Below are 14,881 nucleotides of genomic sequence, written 5' to 3'. Positions count from 1 at the left end.
CAGATATCAAGAAATTCAACCCTCGCTCCTACTGGCCCAGAGTGCAACCAAGAGTCAAACCAGAAATTCTTAGAAAGAGCTCCCACTTCCCAAACAAACCCTTCCTTTAATACGGAAGCTGAGTGCACAATAGACTTCCATATATACGATGAAGAACCCATTGCTTTAACTGCAAATAGGTTTCTATTCTGGAGGTATTTCTGAAGCATAATCTTGACCCACAGTTTCTCTTGATTCATCAAAATTTTCCAAACTAGCTTTCCTAATAAAGAAAAATTGACCAACCGCGACTCCCGCAAAGCAAGACCTCCAAACTTTTTTGGAGTCGTCAAAACTCTCCAAGATGCTAAATGAAGACCACGGTGATTATGACTACCACACCAAATGAAACTTCTAGTAATCTTATCAATGTTAGAGCACACACCTGATGGAAAAAGGCTTACTTGCATCCTATAAATAGGTATATAAGATAAAACTGATTTAGCAAGGCAAATCCGACCAGCTTTATTAAGGAAGCGACCTTTCCAAGATGCTAGCCTATTAGTAAGCTTATTAACCACATCATTAAAATTAGCTTTAGTAACTCTGCCATGCTTGAGGGGGACACCAAGGTATTTTCCCAGAGAATTAGCAAATCGGATAGAAGAAATACCAGTGAAGAGATCCTTGCGTTGTCTAGAAACATTCATAGAACAGATAGCACGAGATTTGTAAAAATTCACCTTCATACCAGATGCTCTGCAAAAGGTGGCCATAATGTCCAAAACATGAAGCACTTGAGATTTCTTCGCTTTGCAAAAAAGGATAAGGTCGTCTGCAAAAAGGAGATGGGAGATTACAGGACCTCCCCTAGACACGGTCACTGGTTTCCATCTACCAACCTCCACTTGCCTAGCAATGAGGCAACTCAACCTCTCCATACAAATAACAAATAAATAAGGAGACATCGGGTCTCCTTGCCTCAAACCCCTCTTTGGCTGAAAACCATCCAACCGGTTACCATTCCACATTAGAGAAAGGGAGGAAGACTTTACACATTTCATAATAAGAGAAACAATAGTACCTGAAAAGCCAAACATTAGGAGAGATTGCTCCAAAAACTCCCAGCTCACCCTGTCATAAGCCTTTTCTAGGTCAATTTTAAAAGCAAGAATACCTTTCTTTGATTTGGTTTTCTTCATAAAATGGAGAACTTCCTGGGCTACAATGATATTGTCTGGAGCACCCCTTCCAGGAATAAACCCTCCCTGTAGAAGGCCAATGATATCTTGTAGAAAAGGTCGTAACCTCTCCACAATCACCTTAGTTATAATCTTGTATATGACATTACAGAGGCTGATAGGACGAAACTCTTTCATGCGAGACGGGTTATCAACTTTAGGAATCAGCACCACCAAAGTGTCAAACAGAGCACTATCCAGATCAAACCCAGCGAAAGCCTTCTTAACAAGTTCCCATACCTCTGTACCAACCACTTCCCAATATTCCTTGAAGAAAAAAGCCTGAAAACCATCGGCACCTGGGGCCTTAAAAGAGTTCATGCCCATAACCACCTTCCTAACCTCTTCTTTAGAAACATTTCTTGTGAGACTTTCAATAGCTTCACGAGATAAAGAAGGTAATTCCTGATCCCCCATCACATCAAGATCTACCTGTTCCACATTACAAAAAAGATCTCTATAAAATCCAATTGCACATTCTTCGAGTTCTTGCGGATCAGTACTCCATCTTCCATCCTCCAAAAACAACCCCTGAACTTTGTTACGCTTCCTCCGCATAATGGTTTGCATATGAAAGAACTTAGTATTCCTATCTCCAAATCTGACCCAGTGCTCTCAGGATTTTTGATACCAAAACAACTCATCTTGCATAAGCAGATTACTATATTCAGCCTGTAACTCCCTTTCTTCCTGTATAAGGGATAAAGCATAAACTCTCTCCATTCTATGTTGGATACTGGTCACACGCCTCTCCAATTCCCTCTTTCTTTTAAAAATATTCCCAAAGACATCTCGGTTAAAGGCCAAAGCATCATCTCTGACCTGAGAAAGGCAACGAATAGGATTGGGTCTACCCTTGTCCCAAGCACCCCTGACCACCGACGAAAAACTTGGGTGATAAGACCAAGCTACTTGAAAACGAAAAGGTTTTACCCCGACTCTTCTATCATTACCTTGACATTGCACCATAATGGGACAGTGGTCAGAATGCATCCTCGCCAAATTCTCCACATAGCTTTCCGGAAAACGAAAACACCAAGCATCAGTAGCCACAGCCCTATCCAGCCTCTTTGAGATGAACCGATTACCCTGCATATGTCTGAACCAAGTGTACAAGGATCCATGAGCTCCCAAATCAATCAAACCACACTCATCTAGGAGAGCTCCAAACCGCACTGCCCTTCGAGAGACAAAGTTCCCACCTTTAACCTCAGATGAAAGAAGGATCTCATTAAAATCTCCAATAGCTAATAAAGGACCTGAATAATTTCTGGAAAAATCTGTCAAAACCCTCCAAGCTTCTTCCCTTATGCTAGGAACGGGACTTGCATAAATTGCTGCACAGACCCAAGAGAAACCGCCATTCGAAAACTCAACACACACCACTTACGAATTCGCTGCCACGACATTGCAAGATACTCCAGGCCATGCAGAGAGCACCCAAATACCACCACTATGCCCCTGAGCTTCTTCAATATGAATAGGAGTATAACCTAATCTGTTCCAAAAGACAGCCACATTTTGGAAAGCACAATGAGTCTCTAAAATGATAAAAACGTACGGATGAAAATTCTTTACCAATTGTTTCAGATGCACCCGAGCCAGCTTATTACTAGCTCCTCTCACATTCCAAGCTATAATGTTTGCACAATCCATATTAATATTACTTGGAGTGAGACCCACACCTCAAATTATTTGAGGGTAGTGAGTGGGGTCTCCACTGTAACCACACTGTGCCCATTCTCAACCGGGGAATTCTGAAGAGAATTAGGCCTTAATCTCTTTAAATTGCTTCTGAATGGCATTTTAGAAGTCCCCGCGCCTTGCAAATAAGCCCCTACCTGTTCTGAACCAGGTCCTTGCTTGCCACTCGTCACACCTTGAGCAGAGGTAAAACCTGACGAAGCTAATTTAAAGTTCCTCGCTTGTTTTAGCACTTGATTGCCCTTACTTATGTGTAAAGATGATTCAACCCCATTGATGCCTTTCATAGCAGGTTTTCCTTTAGCAACATAATTAGAAGATTTATCCACATAAACTTTTTTGGACTTATCCTGGTCATGCCTACCCAAAAAGACCTTCTTGCCCTTTGCCTTTCTTTCCACCTTGGTCCACGTTGTATCCCCTGCATGTGCCCCTTCCATTACATGCACTTCCTTATCCTTATTCTTCTCTATCCCAATTGTAGCACTACCAAAAACAAAAGGCTTCTCAATATTAGAAGAAAATGGTACCTGATCCATCTTCTCATGATCTTGTTCCTTGTCTTCATTCACCCCTGTTTCATCAATGTTCGTCGAAATTGAACTAATCAGTCCACGCCAACATGCCCATAACAACCACACGTATTGCAGACCAACTCAAGGCTTTCATATTCAACATCCAAAACCCTCCCATCCACCTCAACACTACGAGTAATGGGAACGCCTAAATCAATCTCCACACAAGCCCTCGCATACTTCCCTCTTGCTGCCATCTTAGTTGCTACATCGACTTTCACTGGCTTTCCCACCGCAGCGGCAATCCTTAACATAGCCTTCTCATGGTAGTAACGAATCCCTAAGCCGTAAAAGCATACCCATACCATGGTGGATCCAAAAACCTCCTCCTCTGAATAGAACTCAGGTGACCATGGCTTTACAGCAAGATAGAACCCAGATATCATCCAAGGACCACCAAGTAATACCCTCTCCCGATCTTCGAAAGCATCAAACTTCACCAGAAAATAACCATTTCCTACATCCAGAACTTGAAACCCACCCTTCAATCTCCACACCATACTCAACTTATGCACCATCGCTGTGTAACTCATATGCTTGCCCAAGACTTTGACGACGATCGCTTCCTTATATGGTACAGATAACGCTGCCAGCCCTTCTTCTGAGAAGATGACCCGAGGAGGATGCGAATCCCCGTGGTTTCCTTTGATCACCTTGGCTAGCCTCTCTCCATCTAAAGCCTCATTCCAAAGCATAGGAGACAGAGACTTCTGTCCAGTCACCATGTCGCGAAAGGAAACCTTTTGAAAGCCATGTTTTTCCTTAGAAACCCTAGTACCCTCCTCCTTCTCACCAGATACAAACCCCCCGACGCTCTCCCCCTTAGTTCTACCGCCGACATTACCGGTTACCTCACTATATGTCACCCTCTTCGTGAACCCCCCGCTCACTCCGTCACTCATACCTAAACCCTAGCAGAAAGAGTACAGAAAGAGTGAATTTAGTTGGACAAAAAATAATGTTTACTTACTATATTTGTTTTATATTGTGTATACTAAAAAAAAAAAAACAGCTATGTATATACTAAACATTAATTACTGAATTAATTATTATATATTTGTGTAGAAATATATATATTATTTAATTTATTTTTAATTTATATTTTATATTTTAACATATTTTATATTAATATTTAATTTGATAACTGATTTTTTATGTACATATAACATAATTATATCAAATAATTTAAAAATGTTTTGTTTAGAAACATATAAAGGATAAACACATTTTATAGAAAAATAAAAGGAAAAGTCTAAAAAATTAACATTAGTTCATCAGCCATTTAATTTTAAAGTCAAGCAATAATTAGAATGAAAAAAAAATCTAAATCTAAAATAAATAAAAATATAAAAAATTTAAGTAAAAGAAATATTTAAAAGTGAAATAAATAAAATCAATTTATAATTTAAAATTTAGAATTTAGGGTGCTCAAATGTAGCTATCGGTAATGACCAATAATGTTTACTTACTATATTTGTTTTATATTGTGTATACTAAAAAAAAAAAAAAACAGCTATGTATATACTAAACATTAATTACTGAATTAATTATTATATATTTGTGTAGAAATATATATATTATTTAATTTATTTTTAATTTATATTTTATATTTTAACATATTTTATATTAATATTTAATTTGATAACTGATTTTTTATGTACATATAACATAATTATATCAAATAATTTAAAAATGTTTTGTTTAGAAACATATAAAGGATAAACACATTTTATAGAAAAATAAAAGGAAAAGTCTAAAAAATTAACATTAGTTCATCAGCCATTTAATTTTAAAGTCAAGCAATAATTAGAATGAAAAAAAAATCTAAATCTAAAATAAATAAAAATATAAAAAATTTAAGTAAAAGAAATATTTAAAAGTGAAATAAATAAAATCAATTTATAATTTAAAATTTAGAATTTAGGGTGTTCAAATGTAGCTATCGGTAATGACCAATAGCTCCGGGTGGGGTGGCGCAGTGGATTTGGACCCGCAACCTCTTAATTGAGTATGGAAAGACTATGCCATTTGAGCTATAATTCATTGGCAAATAAAAAGTTAGTTAGTATTGACTTAAATACAAAAAAAAATTATTAATCATCTAACTTTTGTATTTTAGTATCACTCCTATTTCTGTCCTTCAAAATATACAACGTAATAAATTAAATAAGTATTCTATTGTATTATTGTATACACACACGGCTTAATTTCTTGTTGTCTTCGTAGTTTTTCACCTACCTAAATTTTCATCTTTCACATTGGCATTCAAAAATGACGACTTTAATTGTATATCAGAAGAGCGAATACAAATTCACAAACTCTAAATAACTTGAATATATCTATACACACACAAATACACAATCATCATATATCATAGCATGACACAACTAATGGCCGACATCCTGATTCCTAAGGTGTTGTTCCATTGAACCATTATTTTAAAATTTAAAAGATCTTAAATACGTACTTAGTAGAGGGTCTGTCTTTAATAAGCATACACGTTTTGAGCATGTATGATGTGCACAAATTAATATTTGAGTTCATTCTGCTGCTATTAAAAATAAACTTAACATTGACATTGCTCTATTTTTATTCTTGCGTTCTGACTCAACAAGCTTATCTCCTAGAGGAGGTACAAACCACTGATCCATGAGCCATCTCCATACTGGGGTAGATGGTCCAGATCAAAACATAACGAAAGAAAGTGACTTCAACTCACATATATACACATTACACACACTGACAAAGCAAATAAACTTCAGATATGGGTGGATTACACATAAGATGTATATATGAACCGTTAGATTTGATCATAAATGATGAATCACATAAGTGGAGTCTCCCATTCTTCATTGAGTTGTCCAATTCTGATCATAGCAAATTGGTCACCCGGGAAACGTGGTTTTCCCATCATAAGCTCTTTAGAAACTTGATGCATGCTTGGTCGAGATTGTGGACTTTGGCTCAAGCATTCAAGTGCCCACTTTGTGATCCACGTTATTTCCCCAACAATTGATATTTCAGGAAGGGGAGGTCTCTGATCTATGACATCAACCAATAACAAATTGTATGTTATTCTCGCTGTTGATGGTGACAACAATGAACTTATTAGGTCCGCTGGATGCTTTCCCATAAGAATTTCCAAACAAAGCACTCCAAAGCTGTATACATCACATTTCTCTGTCACTTCCATAGTCTGAGCTAGTTCTACATTCAATAATTCAAATGATACACATGTATTGTAATAATTAATAAACTGTGATAATAATTTCCATGTAAAAATAAAAGGTAAAAGTAATGGACTTACCTGGAGCTCCATAGCCATAGGTGACTGCAAGTGTTGTCCAATTTGAATCTGGGTTCAAAAACTTAGCAGTTCCAAAGTCAGAGACATGAGCTTCATGATCTGAGTCCAACAGAATGTTCTTGCTTGATATGTCACGGTGAACTATGGGGGGTTTGCAATCATGATGCATATATGACAAAGCGTTTGCAACTCCTTTAACCACATTCACCCTCCTCTCCCAATCAAATGCAGTTGCTTGGTTTTCACTGCCAAGTGCTTGATCCAAACTGCCACCATCCAAGAACTCATAAACCAAAAATGAGAAGCGTGAATGCTGGCAATATCCGTATAGCTTTATGATGTTGCGGTGCCTCAATTCTGTCAGTGCTTCGATTTCATTCTCAAATGCTTTCAAATTGGACTTGTTCCCTGCATCTGATTCCTTATGAAGCTTCTTCACAGCAACAACCATACCTGAAGGCAACTCAGCCCTGTAAACGGATCCTTGCCCTCCAATTCCAATGAGATATTTGTCATCAAAATTATTGGTGGCATCAATGATAGTTTCAAATGCCATTTTTCCGTCATGGCTCCATATGGAAAAGTGTTCTTCTACTTGTTGCACTTCTTTAGCTGAGTTGTCTTTGTTTCTAGCACTTTTACAAAGAAAGTACAATGAAACAGCCACCACAGAAAGCACTAGTACTCCAAATATAACAAGAAATACCAATAACATGACCTTGTGACTTTTGTGCCTAGGACTGCTGCTTGGGCATGGCATCAAGCCAGTGACATTACCACATAAGCCTTTGTTATTTTTCAATGATTCAATTGTAGCACTCTGAAAGGCTCGGTTGTTGTCTGGAAGTGGCCCTTCTAACTGGTTATATGATATGTTGACATAAATCAAGCTTGACATACTGCTACTAAAAGTGTTTGGAATTGTGCCAGAGAGATTATTGTGTGAGAGGTTCAACAATTGCAACTGCTTCAGCTGTCCAAGCACCGACGGTATTGTTCCATTCAACAAATTCCCGCTAAGATCAAGAGAATAAAGAGGTTGAATTGGATCAAACTCAGAGGGGATGCTTCCATCTAGTCTGTTGTTGCTCAAGTTCAATTCCAACAAATTAGGCAACCCTACAACTTGTTTTGGAATGTTTCCTACAAGTTGATTGTTGCCTATCTTGAGATGAAGCAGGCTCTTCAAATTCCCTAGTTCTTTTGGTATCCTTCCAGTCAATTGGTTTGAAGAAAGTTGAAGCACACCCAGTTTAGTTGCCTCTGCAATTTGTGGGGGTATACTACCGGAAATATTATTGTTGGATATGATCAAGGTATCAAGATTAGGGCACCTCCCCCAGTTAGGAGAAATTTGGCCATGAAATTTATTGTCACTTATATCAATAAATCCCAAATTTGGATATATGCCAAAATCTTGTGCTATATCTCCTTCCAATTGGTTACCTTGTAGCCTGATTCTTTGAATACTAGAGCAATTCTTCAAGCTTCTTGGTACTGGACCGGTAAAGTGATTATTATCAGCACAAAATGACTCTAGTGATCCCCCTGAGCAGATTTGGGGAGGCAAATTTCCAGTTAAATTATTTTCAGATACTAAAAAGATCATGAGGTTGGTCATGTTTCTTATGGGTGGCGGAATGCTACCTTTAAGATTGTTGAAAGACAATTCAAGCAGCGAGAGCTTCTTTAAGTTTCCAATTGTGTTGGGAATAAATCCGAAGAAATTGTTTTCTTGGAGACTAAGTCTTTTCAAGTTGATCAAATTACCTACGGAGACAGGAATTGATCCAGAAAAATTATTGACGCGCATGAACAAGTAGATGAGCTTAGTCATGTTTCCAACAGTGGAAGGAATGGACCCAGAAAGATTGTTTCCATGAAGTACAAAGCGTTCCAAATTGGCCAAGTTTTCTAAGGAAGGAGGGATTGATCCAGATAGTCGATTGCCATCAAGGTATAGCCAGGACAAGTTAGACATGTTCCATATGAGGGATGGGATTGGGCCAGAGAGGGAGTTATTTGAAACAAAAAAGTGAATCAGATTGCTAAGGTTACCAATGGTAGAAGGGATAGTTCCAAAGAGAAAGTTTGTTGATAAAACAAGTACCTCAAGCTTTGTCAACATTCCAATTTCGTGGGGAATGGAACCACTAAGCTTATTACCTGCTAGATCAAGATACTTGAGGCTGTTCAAATTTCCAATCTCAGGAGGAATGTGGCCAGAAAGATTGTTCTGGGCTACATCTAGGTATGATAGGTTGGTCAAATTTGCTATGGAACTGGGTATCGCTCCACTAAGATAAATACACAGGGAAAGATCAAGCCCGTGTAAACTCGTCAATGTCCACATCTCCTTAGGGATGGTACCCTCAAAAGCGTTCAAAGACAAGTTCAAAGTATTGAGTTTGGATATGTTACCAATGTGTGGTGGTATGGTTCCATAGAAGAAGTTGTTGTAGATATTAAAGGTGAGGAGGTTGGGGAATGATGAGAAGCTGAGATGTGGAGTGTACCTTTCAGATTATGATTTTCAAGATTTATTGCCGTAACGGAATTGGCTCTGTCGCATGCAATGCCGTGCCATTTGCATGGATTCGTACCTGCCCACGACGACAACACACTGGTGTTCTCAAGGCTGGCCTTCCACTTTAAGAGTGCACTTGCTTCACTGTTCTCACTTGAAGCAGCAGCAACAAGATGTACACACAGGTACATGAGCATAATGCCCCTGCTGTATGTGCTACCTTCAATCTTTGGATACATTGGTAGAGTTCTTTTCAATGTTAATTTATGTAAATGGATGTTGTATTGGTGATATATATATATGGCCACAGATTTCTTACTCCTAATTTTGTATAGGAGTATGATTCACCACCACTAAAATATTTACAAAACAAACCCTATTTCTTTTATTTTTGAAAGAATTAATAATTAAATATTTGCCCTCTACTTTTTTTTTGTTTTACACATTTCTCCAATTTCTTTAATCTGAATTTCAAAGACTAGAGAGTCCTGCTAGGGCTTTTGCCTTTCTCTCTTCTTCCCATCAACGTTGCTCGCTCCTTATTCCTCCCCTTCCACGGTAGCTCGCTTTCTGATCCTCTCCCTGCGCCGTGGTCGTTCTCTGATCCTCTCCATCCACGGAATTGCTCGTTCTCCCCTATATAGTGCTTGTTCTCTGATCGTCGACGCTGCAACACGTTGCCGCTGCGCCGCCGCCGCCGCTGCTACACTCGAGTCCACCACTTTATTATTTTCTGTCGCCTCTCTGTTCCTCTTCTTCACCAGCGACTCTGATCTCTGTCCTTCTCCCTCCACCTCTGCCTCTGCGACCTACTCCTTTAAGGTTCCATTTTGTTTTTATTTTTATTGTACTTTATTTTCTTTTCTATGAAAATTTTATGTGAATTTGAATGTTCTTCGTTTGCCAGAATATTGAATGATGTTTTGATTTCAAAAGAATTTGACAATAAACTAGTGAAAAGTTTCAAAATGGATTAGGAGTCCTTGATTATGCTTGAATGATTGAATTTGATTGTTGTGATTTGGTTGGTAGTAACTCTTTTGATTTCTAATTGAATAAGGTTCCTACTTTTTTGTTGTTTGAAGTTTAACTTCTATTGTGAAAGTAGGGTAATGATTGGAAAAAACTAAAATACAAGACATGGCGTCTTGCATGAGGGAACTCATTGGATTAGGAGTAAATTTCAGAGATTGTATCATTAGGAAGTCAATAATGTTTCCAATTATGCTGATTTACTGGGTAAAATAAAATAAAATAAAGATGACTAAGGAAAGAGATTTGATTGAGTTTACCTCATGATGTATTTTGTAAAACTTGTTAGTTTAAACTTCAGAAATATTTTGATTTAATTGCTAGGTTATTGTTAATTGGAATCAATTTGTTAAAGAACAAATCAATCAAAGAGGACAAATAAAAAACCTTTCATACTAAATTGATGGAGCCCTCTGCCACTTTTATCAGGTCCAACTGCTGTTGACCTCTCTTTTTCTTATTGCTACTGTGTGATATAATCAATTAAAGGAACAAAGAATTTCGATTAGTAGCAAAATCAAAGGCAGATAATTGCCACTTATATGTAATAGAACACTACCATATTCATACTTATTCCAATTTCTTTTTTGATATACTCAGTAAAAAGAAGCCTTTAGTATAAAATATATTCAGATCAATTAAAAAAAAATCAACAATTCTTCCATAAAAGCAAAAATACAATAAACGTAAAATCAACATGTCAAAGTTGAATTGCACTCTCAATCTTATGAACAATAAATTTTTTTTTTGCTAATTTGTCGCTGTAACACATTTTCGTCTTGTCCCACACTTTTGTATGAGAGCATGTAAATATAAAAAGCACTGAGTAATGATACATCTTTCTAACATGTACTCTTAATAATCCTCAATATGATATTATATTTCAAGGCTTATAAAACTTGCTGTTCTGCATCCATGTTTTAAAATGATTTTGTTGTAATTTATCTTTGTTGTAGTTAGACTGGCTAAGCTAGCTGTTGACAAGGTCATGACTGCACCATGCGAGACATCAATTTTATATCCAAAGCATGGTGGAAATCTGCACTGTTTCACAGCAATAACACCTTGTGCTGTGCTAGACATTCTTTCACCTCCTTATAGAGAAGATGAAGGAAGGAAGTGTACTTACTATCATGATTATCCATATTCAACATTCTGTAAGTAACTCTTCGAACTATCACTTATATTCCATGCACCATAGGATATGCATTGGTACTCGGTAGTAGGAATGATCTTAGAAGTTCTATAAACTCAATTTGCTCCCTTTCTTGAGTTTTGAAGCCTCTGATTGAAGATGTATAAGTTTAGTTATATTTTTAGTTTTTTCCCCCTTAGAAAGTTATCATCCTTTTCAAAACTTGCAAATCACTTATAAATAGATTTTTAGTTTTTTCCCCTTTGAAGCTGCTCTATCTCATATCATTTCATATAAATACCAACTCAAATAGATTTTCCAGGAGCATCAAAAAATAGATAATTGCTATAGTTGAGGATCTACTTTCTTTCTGGATTCAACCATTAAAATGTGCATTAGGCAGTCTGTAGCAGTTGCAACTTGGTAAGCATGTAAGTACTTTTGTAAAATTTTGCATTGTGGTATTATTATTTTGTGTCAATCTTTTCTCAAGCTAAATTTGTCCCTTTCGGTTCTGCTTTTGAAGCTAAAAAGGAATACATCATTGTGTATTTATCAAGCAGGTTATGATCATTTTTTTTTATGTGAGGTCCAAGCAAACACTTTTTGTAGAGTCCCTCTACATCACAATTAGTGTATTAACCTGAACGAATGAATGATCGGATGGTTAAATTCTTTTCTGGTTTACCTGGAGTTCTTCACTCATAGTCCTTCAACTTTGAGGTGTGATTGCAATTCGAGCTCTCTAGCCAAAAAGTTCATAAGCAACGGCTGTCTATTGTATCATTGATTTCACCAATTACTTTATGCGTTTATGTTCTTGTACAAGAATTCTGTATATATGCTTAGTAGTGCTTGTAAGTTTTGACTTTTGAGATTTGTTTGTAGCTTTGATTTGGAAAATAGTAAAAATTTTTACCTTGCCATAGATTTTTTTTATCTCTCACATTGGGAGGTTTAGTGCTCATAACAACTACACTCACAAAATGACAAGCACTTAATTTATGATGGGGCCATAAGTTATGATGGGACCAGAATGAGACAACGGTAGTTTGATACTACAGTTTGAGCAACCTGAAAATATTATTACTTTTTATAAAACACTTGAGCTACTTTTGTCTTATAAATCAGAAGGACAATATCAAAATTTTGATTTTTAGTAATAATGAATGAGTATACAATGAATCCCAAATTGTGGTGGGAGGGAAAATTATGCAGCAAAAATACACTCATTGCATGTTGTCCAAATTGAGGTAGAAATTAATATAGGCAAACTACTAAAACAAAAAATAATAAATACATAGCTACATTTACTATTTAACAACTATCATCTCAACCTAGTGGGATGGACAAGATTTTTACTGCTATTATTATCTTCACTTCGATCATTGATCTTTCCACCTATTCGCTTTCTATCCCTGCTAGAGTCTTTTTGCTCATGATGATAATTGCCACGGATCGCAACGATTCTCCTCCAGTCCTCCGTTCCTACAAGAAAGAATGATAAAATAGTGATAAATGAGAATCAGATTATAGCAATGCTGAATCATCTTGCTTTTGCTCTTCAGTTATGTATAATACAGAGTTCAAGAAAGGGAAAGAACATACATCACCGAATAGGATCTCGTCGGTCTCAAGCATGTGGATTATGTGTCCGATTTTAGGTTTCTTTGTGGCATCTGGATCAACACATTTAAGAGCAACCAACAGAGCAAAGCTTAAGAGCCTTTGAAGACGGCTTTTCAGGAAGTTTCGGATCAATGAGTTCCTCTGATTTTCTATTGCCAACCATAACTTTCAACCACTCAATTAAATTAACCTGCAAATATACCAAATTCTAGTTAGAAAAACAGAAAAAGAGAGAAACTAATCAGCATAGAACAGTGTAAGAAGATTAAAACCAAAACTGTATACTATTATTGGTTATAGCCTCTAACCTCTCCTTGGGATTTACTATAATCAACAGGACTTCTGCCGGTAATTATTTCCATAATAAGTATCCCAAAGCTATAAACATCACTCTTCTTAGTCAGCATTCCAATGCATGCATACTCCAGTGCAACATAACTATAGAATAAGAAAAGAGAACATGAACTTTGAAGCCTGAAATATTTGAGTATAGAAAGTGAAACTAATTGATAAGGGAAAATGTTTGGTTAACTCATACTAACCCAAATGTCCCCATCATACAAGACACCATGTATTGTATTTTAGTTCTTCAAAATCATTGTCCTACTTCCACAAAAAAGTAGGAGCCTTATTCAATTCGAAATCAAAAGAGTTACTACCAACCAATTCACAACAATCAAATTCAATCATTCAAGTATAATCAAAGACTCCTAATCCATTTGAAACTTTTTATTGGTTTATTATCAAATTCTTTTGAAATCAAAATAACATTCAATACTCTGGCAAACGAAGAACATTCAAATTCACATAAAATTTTTTGATAGAAAAGAAAATAAAGTACAATAAAAATAAAAACAAAATGGAACCTTAATAGGTCGCAGAGGAAAAGGTGGAGGGAGAAGGATAGAGATCATAGTCGCTGGTGAAGAAGAGGAACAGAGAGGCAGGCGACAGAAAATAATGAAGTGGTGGACCCGAGTGTAGCGGCGGCGGCGGCAGCTTGTTGCGACGTCGACAATCAGAGAACAAACACGATACAGGGGAGAACGAGCAATCCCGCGAATGGAGAGGATTAGAGAACGACCACGACGCAGAGAGAGGATCAGAGAGCGAGCTACCGCGGAGGGGAGGACCAAGGAACGAGCGACGTTGATGGGATGCAGAAGGGCAAAAGCCCTAGCAGAGCTTTGGACTCTCCTCCTCAGATTAAAAGAAACAGGAAGAATGTGTAAAACAAAAAAACGCAGAGGGCAAATGTTTAAATATTAATTCTTTCAAAAATAAAGAAACGGAGTTTATTTTGTAAATATTTTACTGATGGTGAATCATACTCCTATATGAAATTAGGAGTAAGAAATCCGTGGCATATATATATATATATAACTTGTCATTTTAATTAAGGTAGAATTAGGCTACGTATACACTAAAATTTGTCACCAAAATTAGTTACAGTATAAAATATATAATGAAATATAAATACATATTGAAAATAAATTAAATCACACATGTATTTATATAAAATATATTAATTACTAATTTTAGTGTATAAATAACAATTTTAGTTAAGGTAATAGTCAATTTCTTGTTTTTCCACCAATATATCATATTTTAACAAGGCACATATATAATAACTATTATTATCTTTTTAATGGTTAGAGTGATTGTGTAATTTTGGTAATACTATTAAAATTAAAATTAATTTTTTATTATTTATTAATATTTTTAATTTTAAAATAATAAAAAAATAATTTC

At 36.4% G+C, this 14,881-nt stretch overlaps 2 protein-coding genes and 2 long non-coding RNA genes across 10 annotated transcripts; 1 reads left to right on the top strand and 3 right to left on the bottom strand.

The window, feature by feature from the left end:
- Positions 1–1,835: 1,835 nt before the first annotated feature.
- Positions 1,836–2,876, bottom strand: LOC112743271 (uncharacterized). The gene is made up of 2 exons (XM_025792490.1): positions 2,669–2,876; positions 1,836–2,557 (listed from the first exon to the last, which is right to left on the bottom strand). The coding sequence occupies exons 1-2, from the start codon at positions 2,874–2,876 to the stop codon at positions 1,836–1,838; spliced, it is 930 nt and encodes a 309-aa protein (XP_025648275.1).
- A 3,177-nt stretch (positions 2,877–6,053) lies between these two features.
- Positions 6,054–9,580, bottom strand: LOC112744368 (uncharacterized). Its single transcript, XM_029292344.2, is given in 3 exon segments — positions 6,054–6,706; positions 6,807–9,311; positions 9,314–9,580. Coding segments are annotated over 3 exon segments (3,147 nt in total). The 5' UTR covers positions 9,573–9,580; the 3' UTR covers positions 6,054–6,323.
- A 162-nt stretch (positions 9,581–9,742) lies between these two features.
- Positions 9,743–12,428, top strand: LOC112744372 (uncharacterized). 7 transcript variants are annotated; one of them, XR_011871446.1, is made up of 4 exons: positions 9,755–10,155; positions 11,322–11,522; positions 11,823–11,931; positions 12,064–12,428. It is a non-coding gene; the product is annotated as an uncharacterized lncRNA (long non-coding RNA). The 7 variants fall into 7 exon arrangements; XR_003172750.2 differs by having other exon boundaries at positions 9,756–10,155; positions 11,814–11,931; XR_011871451.1 differs by having other exon boundaries at positions 9,774–10,155; positions 11,823–11,923.
- A 194-nt stretch (positions 12,429–12,622) lies between these two features.
- On the bottom strand, positions 12,623–13,567 carry LOC140178370 (uncharacterized). Its single transcript, XR_011871452.1, has 3 exons — positions 13,438–13,567; positions 13,109–13,319; positions 12,623–12,988 (listed from the first exon to the last, which is right to left on the bottom strand). It is a non-coding gene; the product is annotated as an uncharacterized lncRNA (long non-coding RNA).
- Between the last annotated feature and the right edge of the window lie 1,314 nt (positions 13,568–14,881).

This window comes from Arachis hypogaea, chromosome 14, assembly GCF_003086295.3.
Source record: "Arachis hypogaea cultivar Tifrunner chromosome 14, arahy.Tifrunner.gnm2.J5K5, whole genome shotgun sequence".
Lineage (NCBI taxonomy): Eukaryota > Viridiplantae > Streptophyta > Magnoliopsida > Fabales > Fabaceae > Arachis > Arachis hypogaea.
The sequence above is the reverse complement of the archived record's forward strand: the minus strand, read 5'-3'. Positions and strand labels throughout refer to the sequence as shown.

What these genes read in the sequence shown, in the direction of transcription:
- LOC112743271 (XM_025792490.1), bottom strand. Translation starts at nt 2,876, where the DNA reads ATGGATTGTGCAAACATTATAGCTTGGAATGTGAGAGGAGCTAGTAAT. An exon ending in AGCTCAGGGGCATAGTGGTG is followed by an intron (nt 2,558 to 2,668) that starts GTATTTGGGTGC and finishes GGGTCTGTGCAG; the next exon opens with CAATTTATGCAAGTCCCGTT.